Consider the following 21,493-nt stretch of genomic DNA (forward strand, 5'->3'; position numbering starts at 1 on the left):
TGTCACATGAAAAGATATACTAAAATATTTACAAAAATTGGAGGGGTGTACTCACTTTTGTGAGATACTGTATATATATATATATATATATATATATATATATATATATATATATATATATATATATATATATATAGTGTCCAGACATTCCGGACATTGGCTGCCCTTCCTGATGTTGTCCTACACAAGAATAAAGAATAATTTGGTCTCTAGAGACAATTGTTCAGCTCTTTTTGGTTCACTTGCAGGGCTTTTTTCAGCCAGAATGTGGCAGAACTGACCCTGTGCTCACAGCTGTCTACTGTCACTTGAAAACACAGAAGCCAAGCCTCTGTTTATAAGTGGCAGCACACCTTTCCCTTTGACTCCCACACAATCCTCCCTTCACCTGCAGGGAGGACAAGGAAGGGACAGACACATGGGCACAATGTGTTTATGAGTGGGAGGGGGGGGGGCTACGCATGCTGAGCTGCAGCCTGGTCCTTGGATGATCTTGCTGCTGATGGCCAATGGGAAAGGGGCAGAGGCGCAAATGAGTGTGCATTCAGTGGACTGTGTGGGAAAATAGGACATGGCAGTGTCCTATTGGATGGGTGCAGAAGTCAGATGTAAATGTGGGATTCAGAAATAAGGAGTTGGAGAAGAGGGCTGCAGATCTTAGCTATGGAAGAAGGGTGAAGAGGTAAGTTATGGATGGAGGTTAGCTATAGCCAGGGGGTAAGGAGGTGAGCTGTGGACAGGGGTTAATGATGGCTGGGGGTGCAGAGGTGAGCTGTGGAGTGGGGGAAATGTGCAGTGGAGAGCTGCAGTGGGGGGTACAGTTGTGAGTTGTGGATGAGGGGGCCGCAGAGGTGAATTGCAGATGGTGGGTGCAGAGGTAAGTTGTAGTTGGGGGTGCAAAGTTGAGGATGGGAGGTTAAGAGGTGAGCTATGGATGGGGATGCAGAGCTGAGCAGTGGATTGTGGGATGCAGAGGTGAGCTTTGAACAAAGGTGCAGCGGAAAGGTGTGGAGAGTGGGATGCTGGGGTGAACTGTGAATGGGAGGGGCAGAGGTGAGCTTTGGATGTTGGGTGCAGAGGTAAGCTTCAGATAGGGGTGTAGAAGTGAATTAAGGGAAGAGGTGAGTTGTGGACAGTGGGATGCAGAGGTGAGCTGCAGACGGTTTGTGCAGAGGTCAGCAGTGGATGAGAGGTGCAATGATGAACTGTAGTTTGGCATTTGGCGAGTTTCTGCACCTGTTTCTCTGACAGAAAAAGCCCTGTTAACTTGAATGTGGTTTTCTCAGTTGTCTTAAAGGGTTCCTGTTACATAGAGAGCTGCCAATTTCAAATCATTAGGCTTAACTACATTCCTTTTTTTGAAAGGTTTTGCATTTGAGTCCAGCACCTCACTTCCACCTCGTCTTGCTTTTTAAGTGGGACTGCTTTTGATCTGTACAGACCACCAAAGAAGAGAAAACCGGAGGTGACTTTAAGTCTCTTGCACTTTAAAGAGTCTTTGGACAACTCTCAAGTTTCCCTACACCCTTAAATCCCAACAGTTCTCTTGCTAAATTCAACTAAAGAAGTCCAAACCAAATTAAAGAAAAGTTACAATGATATGTACCGTATGTTGGATGTTATGGTGCCCCTTCAAACCTTGCTGCCTGGGCATTGGCTCAGGGGTGTCAAAAGGGTGTATACAGCCCTGACTTGGAGGTAATAGAAGCAGGGACAGCCAGGCAAACTACATTTTCATAAGGATGTTATCAATGGCAGCCTACATATTTCTTTCCATAGGGGTTGCCTGTGAAAAATGTTCCCTATAAATGAAACTTGTCATCATCTGTCATCCCTTCACTCTTCAATAAACTTTGATTCATGAAACAAGCTGTAGAAATATCTCTGTGTGTACTCGCTTTACACATCAGTACATAAATTAAATTAGTTCTGTTGTTCTAGAGCGCCAAACTGACTGCGACGGTTTCCGAATGATGCAGATTCACACATCCGCGATGGGTAATGTGGAAAGCATTAACAGCAATTAGCAAAAGACGGCAGAAACACTTGTTTTATTACCCATGAATCATCGGCGTGCTTTAGGCCGGGGAGTAAGGGGGCTAATCCGCTTTAGTTTTTATGTATATTCGATGTTGTGTATTTTACAGGTTGTTACTTTATAACAATAGAAGTGTGCTATTGTTTACAACACAATAAAACCTAATGGCAAGCAGAAAAGCAACCCTGGTTACCATGGAGATACTTTTCAACCAGTAAAACGTTGAATTATATTGCCTTTTTCCAGCAGGCTTGACAGCTCCAATTATAATCACCGAACATAACTGAAACTCATCAAAAACTTCAATTATAACACATTTTGACATAATGGAGATCGGCGATCATAGTTATAACTTTTTTTTTTTTTTTACCTAATGTGTCTAATGCCCTGCATTATAAATGGGACAGATTTGCTATTTTTTTTCCTCCAATATGAATTATTCGTTTGGAAAGTCCATTAAATTGTTGAGCTGTAATGCGACTTAACTGTGTTTATCTCATTTAAAGAATGGGTAAATTGTTGTAGCTTTCTGACAATGGCTTGTAAGTTCTTTTGGGAAATGTAGTTGCTGGAGTTTAGAGGTAGTTATTGTAACGTTTGTAACATTGTAATTTAAAGCAAACTAAAAAAATATGCATAAGCAAAAAGTTACATTTAAAGTTGTAGTAAAGACATTTTTCTTTCTAAATCAGATAAAAAAATAATATAACTCACATGTATTTGATTTTTTTCTTTATTAATTCATATTAAGATAAGTATGACCAAATATTCTTTAGTCATACATCTCTTGTGAGCCACAGGAGTGCACTTGCTTTTGCTCTCCTGTAACCCAGAGTGGGCTACTGCCTGCTATCCGCTGATGTGGAAGAGTCGCTCCAGGCTCTGGAAGAATACCAGAATTGAGAGATGCAAACTAAAGGGGAAAACATGCAACACTCAGTCTATGTAATAGAAATCAGTAGCGCAATCGGACATACCACTCCATAAATTAATTGCATAAGTTACACATCTGGATCCAGAGAGGACAAGGACATGGCTGAGGAGGGGGTGTAAGGAGGATTATTTCCAAGCATCCAGATCACCAGGATAAATTATAAAGTGAATTTGCCTTATTCATGAGAATGGAGGGCAAGTTGTTTCGGTGAGTGGCAATTTCATTGGGAGTGGGATCATTTACCAGTAGTGGAGTGTGAGGTGGTTCTCTGGTTCACATTGGGATAATAAGGTCTCTTCTAAACCAATCTGTTTCATTGAAAAACCCTGGGTATCAGCGCTGATTAGTAGATTTACACTTGTGATATCCAAACACTTGTATCCAATAACATATAAAGTGCTATGCGCAATCAAAAAGTGACCATATGCAACAAAATTCATGTATATGAATGTCCATAAATTAAGAGTTCATCCAGTGCTGCTGTGATAAAAAAGTGCTGAAGTGCTTCAATAAAAAGTGCTCAAAACTTGCTTGTTGTGTATTATGTGCTCCCCTATTGTGTCCCCACTCACCAGAACAACTTGGGGTAAAGGCTTTATCCTGGTGTTCACTTTCCAGCAGGGCTGCTGTTAGAAATCACAGGACCCCGTACAGACTACCTGGCAGGGCCCCCTCAAGAAAATATTAAAGATATATTTAGCTAAAATTACAACAAAATCACTATTATCAGACACAAATATAACATAACTCGCATAATTCCTGCTAAATCTAAAAAAAACTATGTTAAATAAAAAAGAAGATGAGACGAGAAAAATATACAGGCTGGGCAGTTGGAGCTCAGTGATCAGAGAGACAGAGAGAGAGAAACAAAGTTACAATTTACAAATAAACTCCTGAGCAGAGATAAGTGCTGGGGGGGGGGGGCACACAAGGGAGGGGGATTAGTGAGGGACAACTGTCTCTTTCTCAACAGATAAAAGCTGATAGCAGAGAGAGGGACAGATCAGATTCAGGTGCTGGAGGAAGATTTCTGTAATTGTTGTCCATCACTAATCCCCCTCTCTGTGTGCCCCCCCCTGTGTGCTAGGGCCCCCTACAAGAGGGCTGGTGGTTCCCCCCCCCCTATCAGCGGCCCTGGTTTCCAGTAACACTCTGAGCAGGAGCCAACAGACAGCAGTAATGAATGGTTTTATGCCTCTAAGCCTCCTTTACTCTCCTCCACAGTGGCACATAAAAGGGGAAAATACTCTTGATAGTGAAGTATGTACAACGCTTTCTTAAGATAAATATCCACTTACATTAAAAATCATACTGTTCCTCTGATGCACGGTGGTTAATTCAGAGTGTGGCATGCATTCCACGGGCTGGAAATAACGTAGTACACTTGTGCCTCGCTAGACGCGTTTCGCTCTCAGACAGCTGACGCCTAGTGGGAGGGCGAAACGCGCCTAGAGAGGCACAAGTGTACTACATCATTTCTGACCGGTGGAACGCACGCCACACTCTGCATTAACCACAGTGCATCAGAGGAACAGTATGATTTTAAATGTAAGTGGATATTTATCTTAATAAAGTGTTGTACATACTTCACTATCAAGAGTCTTTTCCCCTTATATGTGCCACTGTGGGGGAGAGTAAAGGAGGCTTAGAGGCATAAAACCATTCATTACAGCTGTCTGTTGGCTCCTGCTCAGAGTGTTACTGGAAAGTGAACACCAGGATAAAGCCTTTACCCCAAGTTGTTCTGGTGAGTGGGGACACAATAGGGGAGCACGGAATACACAGCAAGCACATTTTGAGCACTTTTTATTGAAGCACTTCAGCACTTTTTTTATCACAGCAGCACTGGATGAACTCTTAATTTATAATCTTTCATATACATGAATTTTGTTGCATATGGTCACTTTTTGATTGCACATAGCACTTTATATGTTATTGGATACAAGTGTTTGGATATCACAAGTGTATATCTACTAAGCAGCACTGATACCCAGGGTTTTTCATTATTTAAAGGCACACACACACCTTTTTCTGTCAGCAGCTTTTATTCACCCATTTATTTTGATCAACGATTTGCACACTTTTTTCACTCTTAATAAGTACACAATATTTATTTTGATCCATATGCGCAAGGCTTTCTCCTTTTACAATCGGTTTCATTGCCTCTCCTCTGTATTGACGGTCTATTTTTTTCACTTCATTGATGGACAATTTTTTTCATTTTTATTGATGGACTATTCCTCCCCTATCTTTGTATATAGATTGTGTAATTTACGCAATTCATTTTAAAGAGTGGTATGTCCGATTATGCTACTGATTTCTATTACATGGACTGAGTGTTGCATGTTGGATTTCCCCTTTTGTTTGTATATCTAATATTGAAGTAGCAGCATTTTAGTTGTATTTCCACTGTAGCGCGGGGGATTAGTGTATTCTGTTTTCTGATTGAGAGATGGTTCCAACTGCTAGCGTACATCTGAGTGTCGGACTGTTATCGGTTACATTGTTCCCAGCTCTCTGTTGGAGTATAGAGCACCTCCTTCTGCCCACATGTTATGGAGAAGAGGGAAAAGGGGGGGTCTCTGTAACCCTAAAATACGTTCTGCCCTAGCGTAACAATTCTACTCCTCCACACTTACTGTAGCACTAGGTAAGCATTGTCACTTTAGGACAGAGTGTGTTGCTGGCAGGATCACCAGGAACACTTGAAAAAATCGAACGCAGCCATCACATCTAAGGACCACTAAGCTGCAATTTGTCGTTTTTTAATTTTGATTTTCCCAAAATCTACTTAAAAAGTGCACGATATAATAGAACTCTATTTGCTTAGTCATGTGTACATGTTTTTCTTTATAACATTTTGTGCTTAGTGATGTACTACTAGTAGTGTAGATCTATGCTTGTTATAGGAGCTCGGGGCACGTCACACTTCAACTATTTTGTTTCCTTCAAAGCAATCTCATTTTTTGGCTGTTGCAATGTAATTTGAGCAAAGCGACTCTTTCCAACACCCAATTGTTTACTAATTTAACTGAGCAAGTGAGATTAGTTGGCTGACACTGAGGGAAAGACATCTGGTCAGATGATGAAAAATAAAAAAACAAGATATGTATACATTGGATAGGCAGTAGGCCAAATGGCCAGGTATAATGTACCATTCTTCCCACTGCCTCTGTCCTGGGATGCATGTCATGGGTCCAGGCCAAAGAGATTGGAAGGTGGGGTTGTCTTGATTTGTGCTTAGAGTTAGGAGAGGGAGACAGTAAAGAAATATTGTCCACAGAAAGCAAAGTACTAAGCTAAAATGTAAAAAAAAGAAAAAGAACTGAAAATGTGTTCTTTTTTTTTTTTACAAAATATCAATAATGTTCCCTTACCAGGCTAAATTAAAGCTAAAATTGAGGTATGGCAATTTTTACATAGTTATATTAGTCCAGCTTGCACCATTATAAGTATGTATGTGCCATAGCTATAGAGTCCCCAAGAAAGCTAGAAATCACTGTAACAGGCTCTGCTACTACAGTGCTCACTATTGGATTGTATGTCCCATGCCAAGCAGCTGCCATGCTGCTTATTGAAACAAGGAGTCACCCTCTCTGTGCTGTTTCCATTCTTAGAGGGCTTTGCATTTTTTTTATTGAAGGCAAAGCATTCTCTGATTGGATGGGGAGGCAGGTGTGACATCACAGCCCTTCTTCTCCAGCTCGTCCAATCAGAGAAAACTTTGCATTCATTGAGAAAAAGCGAACTGTTACCTTATTGGCACCAGTCCCAAGTGAGCGATCTCCTGTATTCATAATGCAGCAGGGCAGCTATTCGGCAAAAGGACCTCTAAGCTATTGGAGATCACTGTAGTAGGGGTGCCTACTACAGTGATTTCCAGCTTCCACTGTGATCCCACAAATATGGCACATACATACTTACTTTAGTCCAAGCTTGACCATTGTGACTATGTAAAAATTGGCATCCCTGGAATTCATCTTCTTAAACATACCTATAGTGCCCCTGTAAACAGGCAGCTTGCATGGATTCCCTGTTTTGGATGGATTGGGGTAAGGATAGATTCTCCACTTGGCCCTTATGATTCTTTTAGGTCTTTGCAAGTATAGCAGACAGTGATGAATTCGGATCAAAGCATTATTATGTAAGGAAAAAATGTATAGCTACCCTGGGCTTTAGGCTGCAAGGGGGCCCATAAAAGTACTAATACAGTTCTCTACTTCAGTCATTTCTATTTCAACTTTCTAAGACTGTGGGCATTTTTCCAAAGGTCATCCGCATTGGCAATCTTTGTACTGCTCTCAGTAAAGGTTTCCCTTATAATTTTCAAACGATTATAAACTCTTCACCCATACACTCCCTTTACCTGAGAGTACTGCAAACATATTATTTCTCTTTATCATATGAGTTATTTGCAAAGAGCATACTCCTGCATAAAATCAATTTTAAGAATTTTAATGTTGCATTCCAAAATCCTGCAGAAATGTTTCACACATCTGTATCAGGAGCAAAAGACAAATATGTATGTAAACCAACCTTCCGCATGATCTATTTAAACTGGTGGTAGGGATGGGGGTGGGGGGCAGGATTAAAAACTGCCTGAGGCCCTCTTTTTTCCCTCCCCTCCTCCCATTAAGCATTTCCCTATTTTATTCCTAACCTTTCCCTAGAAGCTAAGAAAACGGAAAATTTATATCAAATACTTACCGTAATTTTCCTTTCCTGATGGACTCCATGGCAGCATACGTATCGGGTTTGGCCCCGCCTCCAAACCTACCCATAGGACCTCACTCCCATAAATCTTTGCTCCTGTTCAGCACACGTGTTCTGTAACTATCCTCCACAGAAATCCGGGAGGGAACTCCTGCTGCCATGGAGTCCATCAGGAAAGGAAAATTACGGTAAGTATTTGATATAAATTTTCCGTTTTCCTGACAGACTCCATGGCAGCATACGTATCGGGAAATAACTCGCCGTACACACAGGGTGGGCAGGTGCTGAACAGAAAAGTTTTAATGCATTTTGTCAAACAGACAGGACTTGCAAACCAAAATTCACAGAAGAAAGAGCCGCTGGCTCAACACAGTAATGGGATAAGAAAGTGTTAATAGAGGACCACGATGCTGCTCTGCAAATGACTTCAGGAGCCACATGTCTGGATACTGCCCAGGAGGTAGAGATGCTCCGCGTCGAATGAGCTGTAACTACTGCTGGAGGGGTCAAGCCCTTAGCCCTATAAGCCCACTGGATGGTCTGGATGATCCAAGAGGAAATGGATCTCGTCGAGGCTCTTGAACCTTTGTTTTTTCCATAAAAGGTAACGAAAAGATGTTCTGATTTTCTGAAAGAGGAAGTGGCATTTAAATATCTCTTAATACACTCTCCAACATCCAGCGGATGAACCGAAGATTCTTCCTCTTCCTGTCTAAAGGTTGGTAATACTGTTTCTATGTTTTCATGGAAGACAGAGGTCCTTTTTGGTCTCGCATCCAGCATGGGGATGAGCACCACTCTGTCAGGAAAAAAGGTTAAGAAAGGCTCTTGTGTCCCAAAGGACCCAATTTCCGACACTCTTTTTGCTGAGGTTATAGCCACCAGAAACACTGTTATCAGTGTAAGCTCTCTTATGGTCAAAGAATCAAACATGTCTTGAATTTGACTCGCCAGGAAATCCAGAACTAGTGGCAGATCCCACTTGGGAAACCTGGGTTTTCTCTGAGGTCTGATTCTCACTGCCCCTTGGAAGAACTGACGAATTAGGGCATGAGTGGCCCAGGAGATCCCTGTAAAAGCAGAAATAGCCGAGACCTGGACTCTGAGCGAACTCACTGATAGAGGCAAATCCAGTCCTGATTGGAGAAAGCTCAATACATCCTGAATCTTAATTGAAGATTGAGGATCAGGCCTTGTATTCAGTTGTGCAGAAAATTTTTCCCAGATTCTCTGATACACCCTGTTCGTTGAGCTTCTTCTAGCACTAAGTAGTGTCGAGATTGCCGTTTCTGGACAGCCTAAAGCCTGTAACCTCCTCCTCTCAACATCCAGACCTTGAGATGTAAACGGTCTGGGCATGGATGGAGTACAGACCCCTGGGACAACAGGTCCGGTCTGAAGGGTAGCGGGATTGGATCTTGGACACTGAGTAGCGTCAGAAGGGGAAACCATGGCCTGTTCGGCCAGAAGGGAATCACCGCCACTACCTCCACTGGCTCCGACCTGAGTCTCCGAAGGAACTGCAACACAATCGGAATTGGTGGGAAGGCGTATGCCCTGTGGAATCTCCACTGATCCGAGAGTGCATCTATCCCTGATGCTTGTGGATCTCTGAATCTTGAGTAGTACTTCGGCAGTTTGTGATTGCAGGGGGAGGCGAAGAGATCTACCTCTGGAGAAAACCCCAATGTTAGGATCCAGTCGAACGTTTCCTTGTGAAGGGACCACTCGTTGTTGTCCAGATCCACTCTGGACAAGAAGTCTGCTTTGACATTCTGGACTCCTGGAACATAAACCGCTGAAAGATTCGAGAGATTTTTCTGTGCCCAGGACATAATCGGCTCCACTTCCCTCAATAGGGACCAGCTGCGTGTACCCCCTTGTTTCCTGATGTATGCCACTGCTGAGGTGTTGTCCAGGCGCAGCATGACAGGTTGGTCTTTTGTCAGGTGAGCAAATGCTCGAAGAGCTTGGAATGCTGCTCGGAGTTCTAGTATGTTGGATACTATTCCTCGAGTGGAAAACTCCCACCTGCCCTGTGCCACCTCCGACAGACAGTGGGCACCCCAGCCTATGTTGCTGGCGTCCGAGGTAACCACTACCCACGGAGCTGGTTTCAGAGAGTTGCAGTTCAGCAGGTGGTCTCTGCATAGCCACCAAGGAAGACTCGCTCTCATTGAAGGGGTTAGGAAGATGCGTTGATCCAGATGCCACGTATCCCATTGCTGAAGGAATCCCTTCTGAAAGGGTCTCATCCTCCACAGGGCCCACTTCACCATGGGGACTACTGCGACCATAGTCCCGATCACCTTCAGACATTGACGTGCCTGAAGATGAGAGGATGAGAGGGCAAAGCGAATCCTGTCTCGGAGAGTCCCTATCTTTTCCTCTGGAAGAGAGATAGTCGCCTTCTCTGTGTCGAACAGAGCGCCCAAGTAGATCAGGGACTGAGTTGGAATCAGGTGACTCTTCTCCTTGTTGAGTAACCAACCAAACTTCTGGAGAGTGGACACGACCTGCTCCAGATGAACTAATAGTTGGTCTCTGTCTTGGGACAACAGGAGTAGATCGTCCAAATAGTGGTGAAGACGGATACCTTTCAATCTCAGTAGGGCTACCACGGCCAATAAGATTTTTGAAAAGGTCCGTGGAGATGTTGAGAGCCCGAATGGGAGACAGATAAACTGAAGATGTAATCCTCCCACTTCGAACCGGAGAAACCTTTGAAAATCTTCGTCCACAGGGACATGAAAGTAGGCGTCTTTCAAGTCGATGGACACCATCCAATCTGCCGGCTGGACTGACTGCTGTATGGACAACAGGGTCTCCATTTTGAACCTTTCTTTTTTTATGAATTTGTTCAAGAAGGTCAAATCTATTACTGGTCTCCATGATCCGTTCTTCTTTTGGACCAGAAAGAGCGGAGAATATATTCCTTGGCCTCGCTCTGACTCTGGAACGGAGATGACAGCCCCTTGAGCAATGAGAGCTTCGACGTAAGAAAACAAAATCTGACGCCTTTCTTCTAGACATGGTATGGCAGTAGGCAGGAACCTTGAGCCTGGCCTCTCCTTGAAGACCCACTTGTGGCCTGAAGACACCGTCCTGACGGCCCAGGGGTCCTGAATCGAAGCCGCCCAGACATGTCGGAAGGAGCGTAGACGTGCACCCACCCGACATGTCTGAGCGGGCCCACCTTCAAAAGGACTTAGTGGGCTCGCGGTCCCCAGAGGAGACATTCTTTGTCGTCTTCCTGGAAGACTGTCTGGATCTCCAGTTCCGGTTGAACTCCCGACCAGGTCTATAAGAACGAGCTTCCCTGGCCCGGTCAGGCACAAATTTTCTGGTAGGCTGTCCTTTCTTGACGTTGAACTGGCGCCGATCCTGGGGAAGAAACCCAGACCTACCGCCTGTAGCCCGGGTTATGGCCTCGTCCAGTTTATTCCCGAAAAGGGAGGACCCCTCAAAGGGAATACGGCACCAAACTTGCTTTGATGCCGGATCCGCCACCCAAGGGCGGAGCCAAAGAGCTCTCTTAGCTGTGACCGAGGACAGCATAACTCTTGCCAATAGACGGATCAAGTCTATGGAAGCCTCCCCAAGGAACGACGCGCCCAGCCTAAGCTCCTGGATTGGAGCGCTTCTGGCCACCTCCTCCGAAACAGATCTGACCGATTCGTCTACCACATCAGCCCAAGACTCCATGGCCTTGGATAGAGCAGCCAAAGCCAGGACTGGCTTACAGGCCATACCTGCTGTAAGGTAGATTCTCTTCAAATCAGAGTCCATCCTTCGGTCCAACGGGTCTTTAAATGAGACCGTATCCTCTAAGGGAAGGGTCACGTGCTTGACCAGTCTCATGACTGCTGCGTCAACTAGGGGAGGGGACTCAAGATGTTTCACATCATCCTCTTTGAAGGGGTAAAGTTTAGCCATCTTGGATACTAAGGAATTCTTACGTTCCACCTTTTTCCACTCCTCCAAGATGATTTCACCCAACTCTCCCAGGAAGGGAAAATTAACACGCTCCTTATTGAGCTGTTTAAAGTACTTCTTCTGCTTGGGAGGGGGAACAGCTGACTCCTCCCAATTTAAGGTCTCTCTGACCGCTTTAACCAGGGAAGGCACCAAGGTATATTCAAAACCCAAGCAGGGATCCTCATCTTCAGAGTCGCTACCTGACAAGAGCATCGACTGATGGCTTGTGTGGGCTGACTCGAAATCTTCCTGTACCTGTAGTGCTACAGGGGAGGGGCTTGGGGAAGCCGTTGCAGTGTCTTGAGAACGACTGACACCCAACTCTGCCAAAGAGTCCTTAACCACTCTCTTGACCAAAGCCTCAATGCGCTGATCGGAAGTATCCCTTTCTCCCGCAGCCTGGGAGAAACATCTATCACAGAAAAGCTTCCTCTCCGGGACACTAGCGCCACAGCCTCTGCAACCTGCTTTGTCAGGTCTCCGTGCGTGGCTGGCTGAAGTAGATGATTTTTGATGATGTGAGCCCGAACGGGACTTTCCTGTAGAGTGCCGGTGGCGAGAGCTTGAGCGTCTTTCACTTCTTTGAGAAGAGTGCCTAGTCTCTGAACGAGGAGGGCTGTGAACAAGAGAAAAAACAGAAAAAAACAGACAGGAAGCTAGGAACACTTGAGTTCCTACCCCCACCCCCTATAACCCACAGCCCCACTAAGAAGCCCCAAATACCTGTTAGGGGCGGGCTGACCACCGGAGGGCAAAGTAGCTTCCATTCTGATGCTGACCTACAAGAATGAGCCGGACAGCAATGTCAGAAAACCAGCAAAAGAGGAGGGGGGGGGGAGGCTCCCAAACTGGGGCCAGTACTCACCAAGAACCAGAGGTTAGCAGGCAGAGCGGCAACGAACAGCAGGCGTCCAAAAACCGATCAGATGCGGAGTATGGAACACCCAGTATCAGCAGTGTGTATAAACACAACACTGCTGACAGTTCTGGGGTTTAAATATGGCGCCTGGTGACGTCATCAGCGCTCGCCGCCGACGCCAACTCACTGCGCATGCGCCGCGCTCTTACTGCGCACGCGCGAGAACCAAGCCTCGTTCTGGAGGCGCCGCACATGCGCAGTAGCGCACCGCACCGGCGGCCGGTCAGGAAGTGAACCGCTGACCGGCCCCGGACCACTAGCCACCAGGGAAGGCAGGAAAGACCAGGTAAGAGAAAAAACATATAAACAAAGGCAAATATAAGCATATAACATAGCTGCCATGGAGTGTACTCACGAACCGCAGACCACCAGGGATGGATGCACACCGGACTTATCTCTTTCAAGGGTACCGGCCACCCGCAGCAGCTGGGCTTTTTGGCCAAGGCTGCTACATCTTCGCCCCTCCTCCATACCCCGCAGCAGCTGGGGCTTATTGGAGAGCTCCATACCCGACAGGTAGAGCCATCCATCACCCGGAATCCATCTTCAGGTAGGATATCAGGTAATCCTTTGGAGGACAAAAAAAGAACACGTGTGCTGAACAGGAGCAAAGATTTATGGGAGTGAGGTCCTATGGGTAGGTTTGGAGGCGGGGCCAAACCCGATACGTATGCTGCCATGGAGTCTGTCAGGAAATTGTCTTTGCTTCTCACAAACACTGCAGAGGTCCTTATTTCATCAAAGCCAAGAGAAGGTTCTGCAGAGGTCTTTATATTTCAAAGCCAAGAGGAGGTTCTGTAGAGGTCTTTATATTTCAAAGCCAAGAGGAGGTTCTACAGAGGTCTTTATATTTCAAAGCCAAGAGGAGGTTCTGCAGAGGTCTTTATATTTCAAAGCCAAGAGGAGGTTCTGTAGAGGTTTTTATATTTCAAAGCCAAGAGGAGGTTCTGCAGAGGACTTTATATTTCAAATCCAAGAGGAGGTTCTGTAGAGGTCTTTATATTTCAAAGCCAAGAGGAGGTTCTACAGAGGACTTTATATTTCAAAGCCAAGAGGAGGTTCTGCAGAGGTCTTTATATTTCAAAGCCAAGAGGAGGTTCTGCAAATGTCTTTATATTTCAAAGCCAAGAGGAGGTTCTGCAAAGGTCTTTATTTTTCAAAGCCAAGAGGAGGTTCTGCAGAGGTCTTTATATTTCAATGCCAAGATGAGGTTCTGCAGAGGTTTTTATATTTCAAAGCTGGGAGGGGAGTTTCAAAAGGGTCACCTCCTCTATCCTATTGGACTTTGTACTGATCGGCAGTGAGTGGGAAGGTCATCTGCGGTGACAGAGCTGATAACCACCCCACTAGCTAAACAATGTTATTGCCCTGCATGTGGAAGGCCTGTGGACTGGCAGGAGGACCAGATATTTATGGTATGAAACTCAATTAAAACTGTCCATCAACATTAGGCTGGTGCTAGAAGTTTTTATTTATCCTAAAGCAGAGAATGCATTATGTTATGCCTCTACAACCACTTAAAGTACAACAATGGCTTGCTATTATCCCTTTTCTACTGTTGCTTCATTACTGGATGTAACAGTAGGTGGCACTGTAGGTAAAATCTACAATTGCAACTCCTGGGCCACGCAAAACCCAGTGAAGTCCCTTTAAAGCCATTATATGAATTGAGAATAATATATATATTTTTTTTTCTACCAGATTGTGCCTTACTCAGATGTATGTTTTCCATTATGTCTTTATTTGTGGACAAGCTGTAACTGTGAACAAATCTCTTAATTATTTTCCCTCCTGACTTCACTTCTTGAGAACTTTGCAACTCTTGTCAAAGAACTTGATGGACTGGTTACCAAAGAAAGGAAATAGTTACCCACAGAGCCCTTTAAAGTCGGTACATATTCTCAAATTGATATGTTTTCTAATGTGTGCGTGCATTGCTCTGAATACCTAAATAGATTTTCAGGGTCTGCCTTTGAATAACAAGTCAACTGGTGAAAAGTAATTTAAAACTGTTGGATAAAAGTCAGATTGTGTTATTAGATAAGTGACATTGGGTTTGGAATACTAATTGTGTCATTAAAGATGCCTTAGGTTGATGGAAAAAAAATCTCTTTTTAATTGACTTTTTAATAGGCTTTGAAATATTGTCCAATACAACAATAAATTATTTTTGTCTTTTTGTGCTTTTTTTCTTTTTTTTACTTCTGTCAACTTATTACAGTTTGGGCAAATATCTCTTGTTTTCTTTTAAACTGCCATATTTCAAGCGAGTTGTCTCTTTTTTTTTTTTTTGTTACTGAGAGAAGTGTTGCTTTTCATGAGATAGAACTTTTTGCCTTTTATCATTGCTCCATTATGACAAAACAGCGGTGGGTCTGAAATGTTGTCTTTGTAGCTGATGATATTCATGCGCTGTAATAGTGCTGAGATATATCAGCGTTTTCCACTCCTAACGTCATTTAAGTTTTCAGCACTGATTGCTTTGCTTTGTTCAGTTCAGTCCCTGGTAGGTTTATCATAGCAGAATGCGAAAGTTGTGAATTTGTGTTTTGTGGCTCCAACACCAAAAAATCTACTTTTATGGTACATACATCTTAAAGGTTTGTGTACTTTTGAGTAGATGTTGTTATGCTAAATCAGTAGGCTCCAAAGTGTGGCCTGCGGGCCAGATGTGGCACTTTGCTTGCCTTTATCTGGCCCTTCGGGCACCATTTCATCCACTAACACCAAAATATATGGAGCTCTCTCTCCCCCTGATACTCCCACTGATACCAACAATGAGATACTATTCCTTCAACTAAAACCAAAGAAGGGTCATTTTTTACTCCCAATGACGCCAGGACATTTTCTACTTCCACTGGCCGTAGTCTGAACCCCTAAAGCCTGAAGGACAGTAAACCGGCCCTCAGTTTAGAACGATTTGAGACCCCTGGGCTAAATCATTTACTGGCTTCCTATATTTCATGGATAACCTAGTATCTAAGACATTGATGCTCAACCTGTGGCCCTCCAGCTGTTGTGGAACTACAAGTCCCATAAGACATTGCAAGGCTGACCCCAGCCTGCTGGCTACTGATCATAATGAGCGACTGACAGCTGTCAATTACAGCTTGATCTCTGTAATGGAAGTGTGCAGTGAGTGTGTTCTCAGTAAAACCTCAGTTGCTCATGAGAAGATAGAAGGCGGAAATGCCACGTTCGAAAGCCCAGCCACTATACAGACAGGTGAAGAAATGGCTTCTGCCTTAGATTTCTCCTGACCAGTGACCACACTATGCTTTGCTCCATCCATGGGGGCTTAATCATAGAGACAGCAGGGAATGACTCATCGTTGTAATGAAGTTGGCGGGTTGCGGCTCCTTAAAGTGGAGCGCCATCCAAAAGGAGAAGCTCCTTTTGTTCCCCCCACCCCCCCCCCTCTACTGCCACATTTGGCCCTCTTTGGGGGGAGTGGGTACCTGGTTTTGACAGGTACCCGCTCCTGCTTCTATCTCACTTCGCCGCAGAGAAGTGAGCTGGACATTCGGCCCCCACCTCCTCCTCCTACAGCCAGTCTATTGAGAATGTGCAGCCACAAGGCTTCACTGCCAGTTTCCCTTAGCAAAAATGTCAGTGGCAACACCTGAGAGCTAATTTAAGAATCGGCTTGGGTGAGGACACTGCTGGATGCCTGGATATGTAAGTACAATAATAGTAAAAGTCAGCAGCTACAGCATTTGTAGCTACTGACTTTTAAATGTTTGTTTTTTTTTTGGGGGGGGGGCGGAACTCCTATTTAACAACCAATGACTAATCCCTGCTGCTGACAGAAGGGATAAGTCACTGATTGTTGGGACACTGGCGGGTGCCGACTCCTAACAACCAATGCAAAAATGGATCCAAAAATGGACTGTTATATCCCTTTATGTCCAATTCTATTTTTTAAACTGAACAAAAATGGACATGGATATAAACTGATAATTATTAAGGGGAGCATTGCTGTCCATTTTTTAATCCATCAATGGATGTATGAAAAAAGGACAGATGGAATGCCCGTGTGAAAGAAGCCTTGATTTATTTAGAGGAAGAGTTACTCTGCCAACATGAGAACTTTGAACGACCTTTGTAAGTTAATAAAAACGTTATGCCAACTTTTGAATTACTTTTGGTACAGCCCTCATATTTATTTAATTTTTATATTTACCTTTTTGCCAGGATTTCAGCTTTAGAGCCCATTCAGACTAGCGGGACACGACTTTGGGGGGCGACCTGTGAAGTCGCGTGCACCGCTGTGCACCGTGCCTTCGGCGCGACTTGCAGAGACTTCACATAATGGAAGTCTATGCAAATCGCCTCCAGGTCGCCCCAAAGTATTACAGGACCCTTTTTCTAAGTTGAAGCAACTTGTGTAGCTCCTATTAGAACGGGTCCTGTGCTAATCAATGGACCGCGACCGAGCGTGACTTGTCAGGCTGACAAGTTGTCTGACAAGTCACGCTAATGTGAATGGGCTCTTAAGATCTAATGAATTAAGAAATAGTCTAAGATTTGTAGGTAATTTGCTTGTAAACCTAAAATATCTGTGAAATTTTTGTAATGTTGTTTCATTTGGGCATTAAATGAAATGTAGCAAACTCTTATATTGAAGTCACCCGGAATGCTTGTAGTAGTTGATCCCACGAACCTTCATCTCTGTGATTCTGTTCTTCCAACCTTGCATTTTCTTGAGCAGTAATTATCAAAAAAAAAAAGGATTGCGAGCCCGACAGCTTGTCACGGCAATTTTTCACCAGAAGTTATGTCACAGTTGTATCTGTCTGACTTTTCCATATTAAATATTTTAGTTGGCTTTCTTCCAGCCTTACACATTAATCTTTTCATTTTTGATTACAGTTCCCAACCAAGATATCCAGGGTGTGATTGCCCTGACGTTGTTCGATGACTACATCTACTGGACGGATGGGAAAACCAAGTCTCTGAGCCGTGCGCACAAAACCTCGGGGGCTGAAAAGACGCTGCTTCTTAACTCTTGGCATGCCATATCTGACATTGAAGTATACCATGCCTACAGACAACCTGATGGTGACTATAATTATGTTACATTTATGTTTTATTCAAAAAGAGCATATGGTAGTACTCAAAATAATAGACATCCTTTATTTGGGCTCATTTAGACATGTTTTGAATTTTTAAATATCACAGAAGCCCATTAACCAGCCTATTGTATTAAAATGCGTTATTGTTGCATTTTGCATACGTTTTTGACACTTTTGTGGCTTCTTAAATAATGCTTACCACACACCTCCACTGTGTTGGTTTTCTATTTGTATGGATTCTTATACTATTATCTCAGCTAGTAACACATCTCAAAAGCATCTCAACCGCACTGTAAGTGACATTGGGGTATTTTTGGGGTGCTTGAGGTGCAGTTGCAGCACGTTTGTTAAGCGTTTACACTGACATGAATGGAGATGTTTTAGGGGTGGTAATGCCAGCAGAACGCTACACATCAAATAAATTGTGGTGCAAAGCAACTCAAATGTGACACTTCAGAGAAGTTACAAGGTGGCGAGAAGGTATGATATTGCCTCCTCACCACTTGCCTTAACCTCTTGGAACCCATATAACGTGCAATGTGAGTGATTGCAGAGCAGTCCCATTCACTTGAATGGGTTTCCCTTGACAGGCGACAGGGGGCGTAATTCCTACTAGCATCATGGCATGTGTTCATCCCTAGCTGTTGTCTCTGCAGCCAAAGGAAGTAGGGGTTAGGAGGAGGTAGTAAAATTGGGGGGCTCAATCGCAGAGTTTTCCCACCCCCAACCTCACATGTAAACATGTCCCCTAAAGTGTATCTAAAGCCAAAACCAAATATCTAATATATTGCAGCTTATTAGTCCTTGGTGTGGAAGTTGCAATCATTTTTGTTCAAGGTTCTTTTGCTTTATTCTCTCTTGGTAACCCTGCAAATACCACACTCAATGTCCCTGGATTACAAACATGTCCATATCTCCATCTCCATTATATGGTGGCAAGGCTATTGATTGGTTAACAAAATGGGAATACAGGGGAAAGTTTCCCTTGGGGACATCCGTTTTAATGACAGCAGTTAAAAATTTGGATTTTGCCTCACTTTGGGGAAATTTCTACCCACTTCCTGTTATTTTTGAATGACAAGTAATGGGCAGAAATCTTCATGATAGGGACCCTGAAAGCAATAGAAACCACACAGATGTTTTAACCCATCCTCAATTTCAAACTCACAGTTTTGGTTGCCATTCTACTTCAAAGCACAAATATGGACGTGTGCACACTGGCCATTTGCCTAACGTCTAGCAGGGGAAAACAATATAAAAAAAAGCAGGCCTAAAACTACATTTTGTAAACCCATTTAGGTGTATTTAGGTGCATCAAGCGTTTGGATGCACATTGATTCTATTGGCCAGAACATTAATTTATTCTGGCCATTAACCACTTTACCACCGGAGGATTTTGCTGTCTTACTTCCAGGCCACTTTTTGCGATTCAGCGCTGTGCGACTTTAACTGACAATTGCGCAGTCGTGCGATGCCGTACCCAAACAAAATTTACGTCCTTTTTTTACCACAAATAGAGCTTTCTTTTGGTGGTATTTGATCACCTGTGCGATTTTTACTTTTTGTGTTATAAATAAAAAAAGAGCGTTTATTTTGAAAAAATAACAATATTTTTAACATTTTTTATATGAAATTCCTCCCAAAAAATATGTTTTCTGCTACCTATGTTTGGTAAAAAAAATCACAATAAGCGTATTTTGATTGGTTTGCGCAAAAGTTATTGCGTTTACTAACTAAGGGAAAGATTTCTGTCATTTTTGGTGGGTTTTTTTTAACGCGTAATGGCGGCGATCTGCGATTTTTTTTGCGGGACTGCGACATTGCGGCGGACAGATCGGACCCTTGACTGACATTTTTGACACTTTTGGGGGTACCAGTGACATTACTGCAGTAATCAGTGCTATATATATGCACTGTTACTGTAAAAATGACACTGGCAGGGAAGGGGTTAATTTTATTGGAGAGGGAGGGGTTAATGTATGCCTGGTGCTTACTAACGTGTGGGGGGGGGGAGGTGACTGAGTGAGCCAGGGACAGATCGGATGTTCAGCTATGCTGAACACTCCGATCTGTCACTTCCTGTCACTTAGGAGATCCGCCCGCTCTGTTTACACAAGCGGGCGGATCTCCAAACTCGATTCCCCAACGATCGGGGAGGAGCGGCGGCGATCTCCCCTATCCCGACTCCCGCTGTGAATGAAAACAGCGGGAGCGCGCCTCCGGCGGTGCGCGAGCACCGCCTACAGGGGGAGGAGTCCAGCGACGTAGGTCCACGTCGCTGGACGATAACGAGCCGCTGTGCCACAGTAGCAGCACAGTGGCTAGAGGTCAAGTGGTTAAAATGAATGAGTGTTCAAGAGCTAAACACGCCTAAACACATCTAAACAGATTTGGAAAATGCAGCTTTAGTGTCCATTCACACTGGTACGACTTGTCAGGCGACTTGGTCAGCCTGACAAGTCACGCACCGCTGCGGTCCATTGACTGCTACAGGAACCGTTCTAATAGGAGTGACACAAGTCGCTCCGACTTAGAAAAAGGGTCCTGTACTACTTCGGGGCGACCTGGAGTGACTTGCATAGACATTCATTTTATAAAGTCCGTGCAAGTCGTGCCGAAGTCGCGGTGCACGCGACTTCACAGGTCGCCCCCGAAGTCGTGCCGCTTCAGTGTGAGCTGGCACTTAGGCACATTTGTTTTATGCTGCTTTTCTGTGATTTTTTTTCTGCCTCTAAAGGGCTATGTGTGCCTAGACACCTAGTCTAACATGAAGTAACATTTAGAAGCAGGAAAAAAACTCAAACGCCCATAAAAGTGCAGTTTTTGATGCCTAACATGCATAAAGCCTATGAATTAAAGTGTACTTTTTTACAAGTGTATATCTAAAAAGATTTTACTTTAGGCAGCCTTATTAAAATGCATGTAATAAAAATTTAAATTGAAGCCCCACACCACTGGTAAAAGGTCCAGATACAGTTTTATTCCAATAAAAATCAGGGAGACAATCCAAAGAGTTGCAATGCCCCAAAATGTCCCCTTTTATGGCTTGATTGAAAACGTTCTTAGGCTGGATTCACACTAATGCATTCACATCAATGCATTTTTGTGCCTCTGCATTTTTGGAAAGGGTCAGGGACTTTTTTACACACACACACTTATATGTATTTATACACATACACATATAGGTGTTATAGCAGAGAAGCCATATGAGTGTTAATTATTTCATTAGCGCAAGCATAGGTTTCTGCTACTTTCACACCTATATATGTGTATGTGTATATATACATACATGTGTGTGTGTGTATATATACCCCTACACAGAAGTACAGATGTTATGCCTGCCTCCAAAGACGCCAAAAAAAGCCAGCTACAAAAACGCCCAGGTGTGTTTTTGCAGCAGGCGTTTTTTTGGGCATTTTTTGGGGGTCTTTACATGTGTGTGTGTATATCTACCCCTACACAGAAGTTCTGATGTTATGCCTGCCTCCAAAGACCCCCAAAAAAACGCCTGCTACAAAACCGGCAAGGTGTGAAAATAGCGGAGCCACTATCCTGTTCTATTGCAATTCTAATACAAACAAACGTTTTTTTTTCTGGTTCTGAACATGCTACAAAGCTGAAACATCCCAGGTACACTTTTTAGACACCCCAGACACAAAATCCAAAGAAATCTCATTTTTTTTTTCAATATTTTTTTCAATAATTGTCTCTCCATCAAAAATTACAATTTTTAAGAACTTTTTTTTTGTGTGATTATTAGTCCCTGGGGCATGACCCAGAACCCTAGGCACTTTTTAGGGGCATTTATTGGGTTTTAGGGCTTCAAAATTGTGTTT

The 21,493-nt window shown here is 43.7% G+C and overlaps 1 protein-coding gene across 6 annotated transcripts in view; it reads left to right on the forward strand.

The window, feature by feature from the left end:
* LRP1B (LDL receptor related protein 1B) overlaps positions 1-21,493 on the forward strand; it is a 2,177,452-nt gene that overhangs the window by 1,902,522 nt on the left and 253,437 nt on the right. For all 6 annotated transcript variants that reach the window (XM_082262163.1, XM_082262161.1, XM_082262165.1 and 3 more), the window contains one exon: positions 17,455-17,643. In XM_082262163.1, coding sequence (XP_082118289.1) covers positions 17,455-17,643 — 189 coding nt within the window. The remainder of the gene's footprint in view (positions 1-17,454; positions 17,644-21,493) is intronic.

The sequence above is a fragment of the Pelophylax lessonae genome (genome assembly GCF_965119305.1).
Source record: "Pelophylax lessonae genome assembly, chromosome: 6".
NCBI classification, from domain to species: domain Eukaryota; kingdom Metazoa; phylum Chordata; class Amphibia; order Anura; family Ranidae; genus Pelophylax; species Pelophylax lessonae.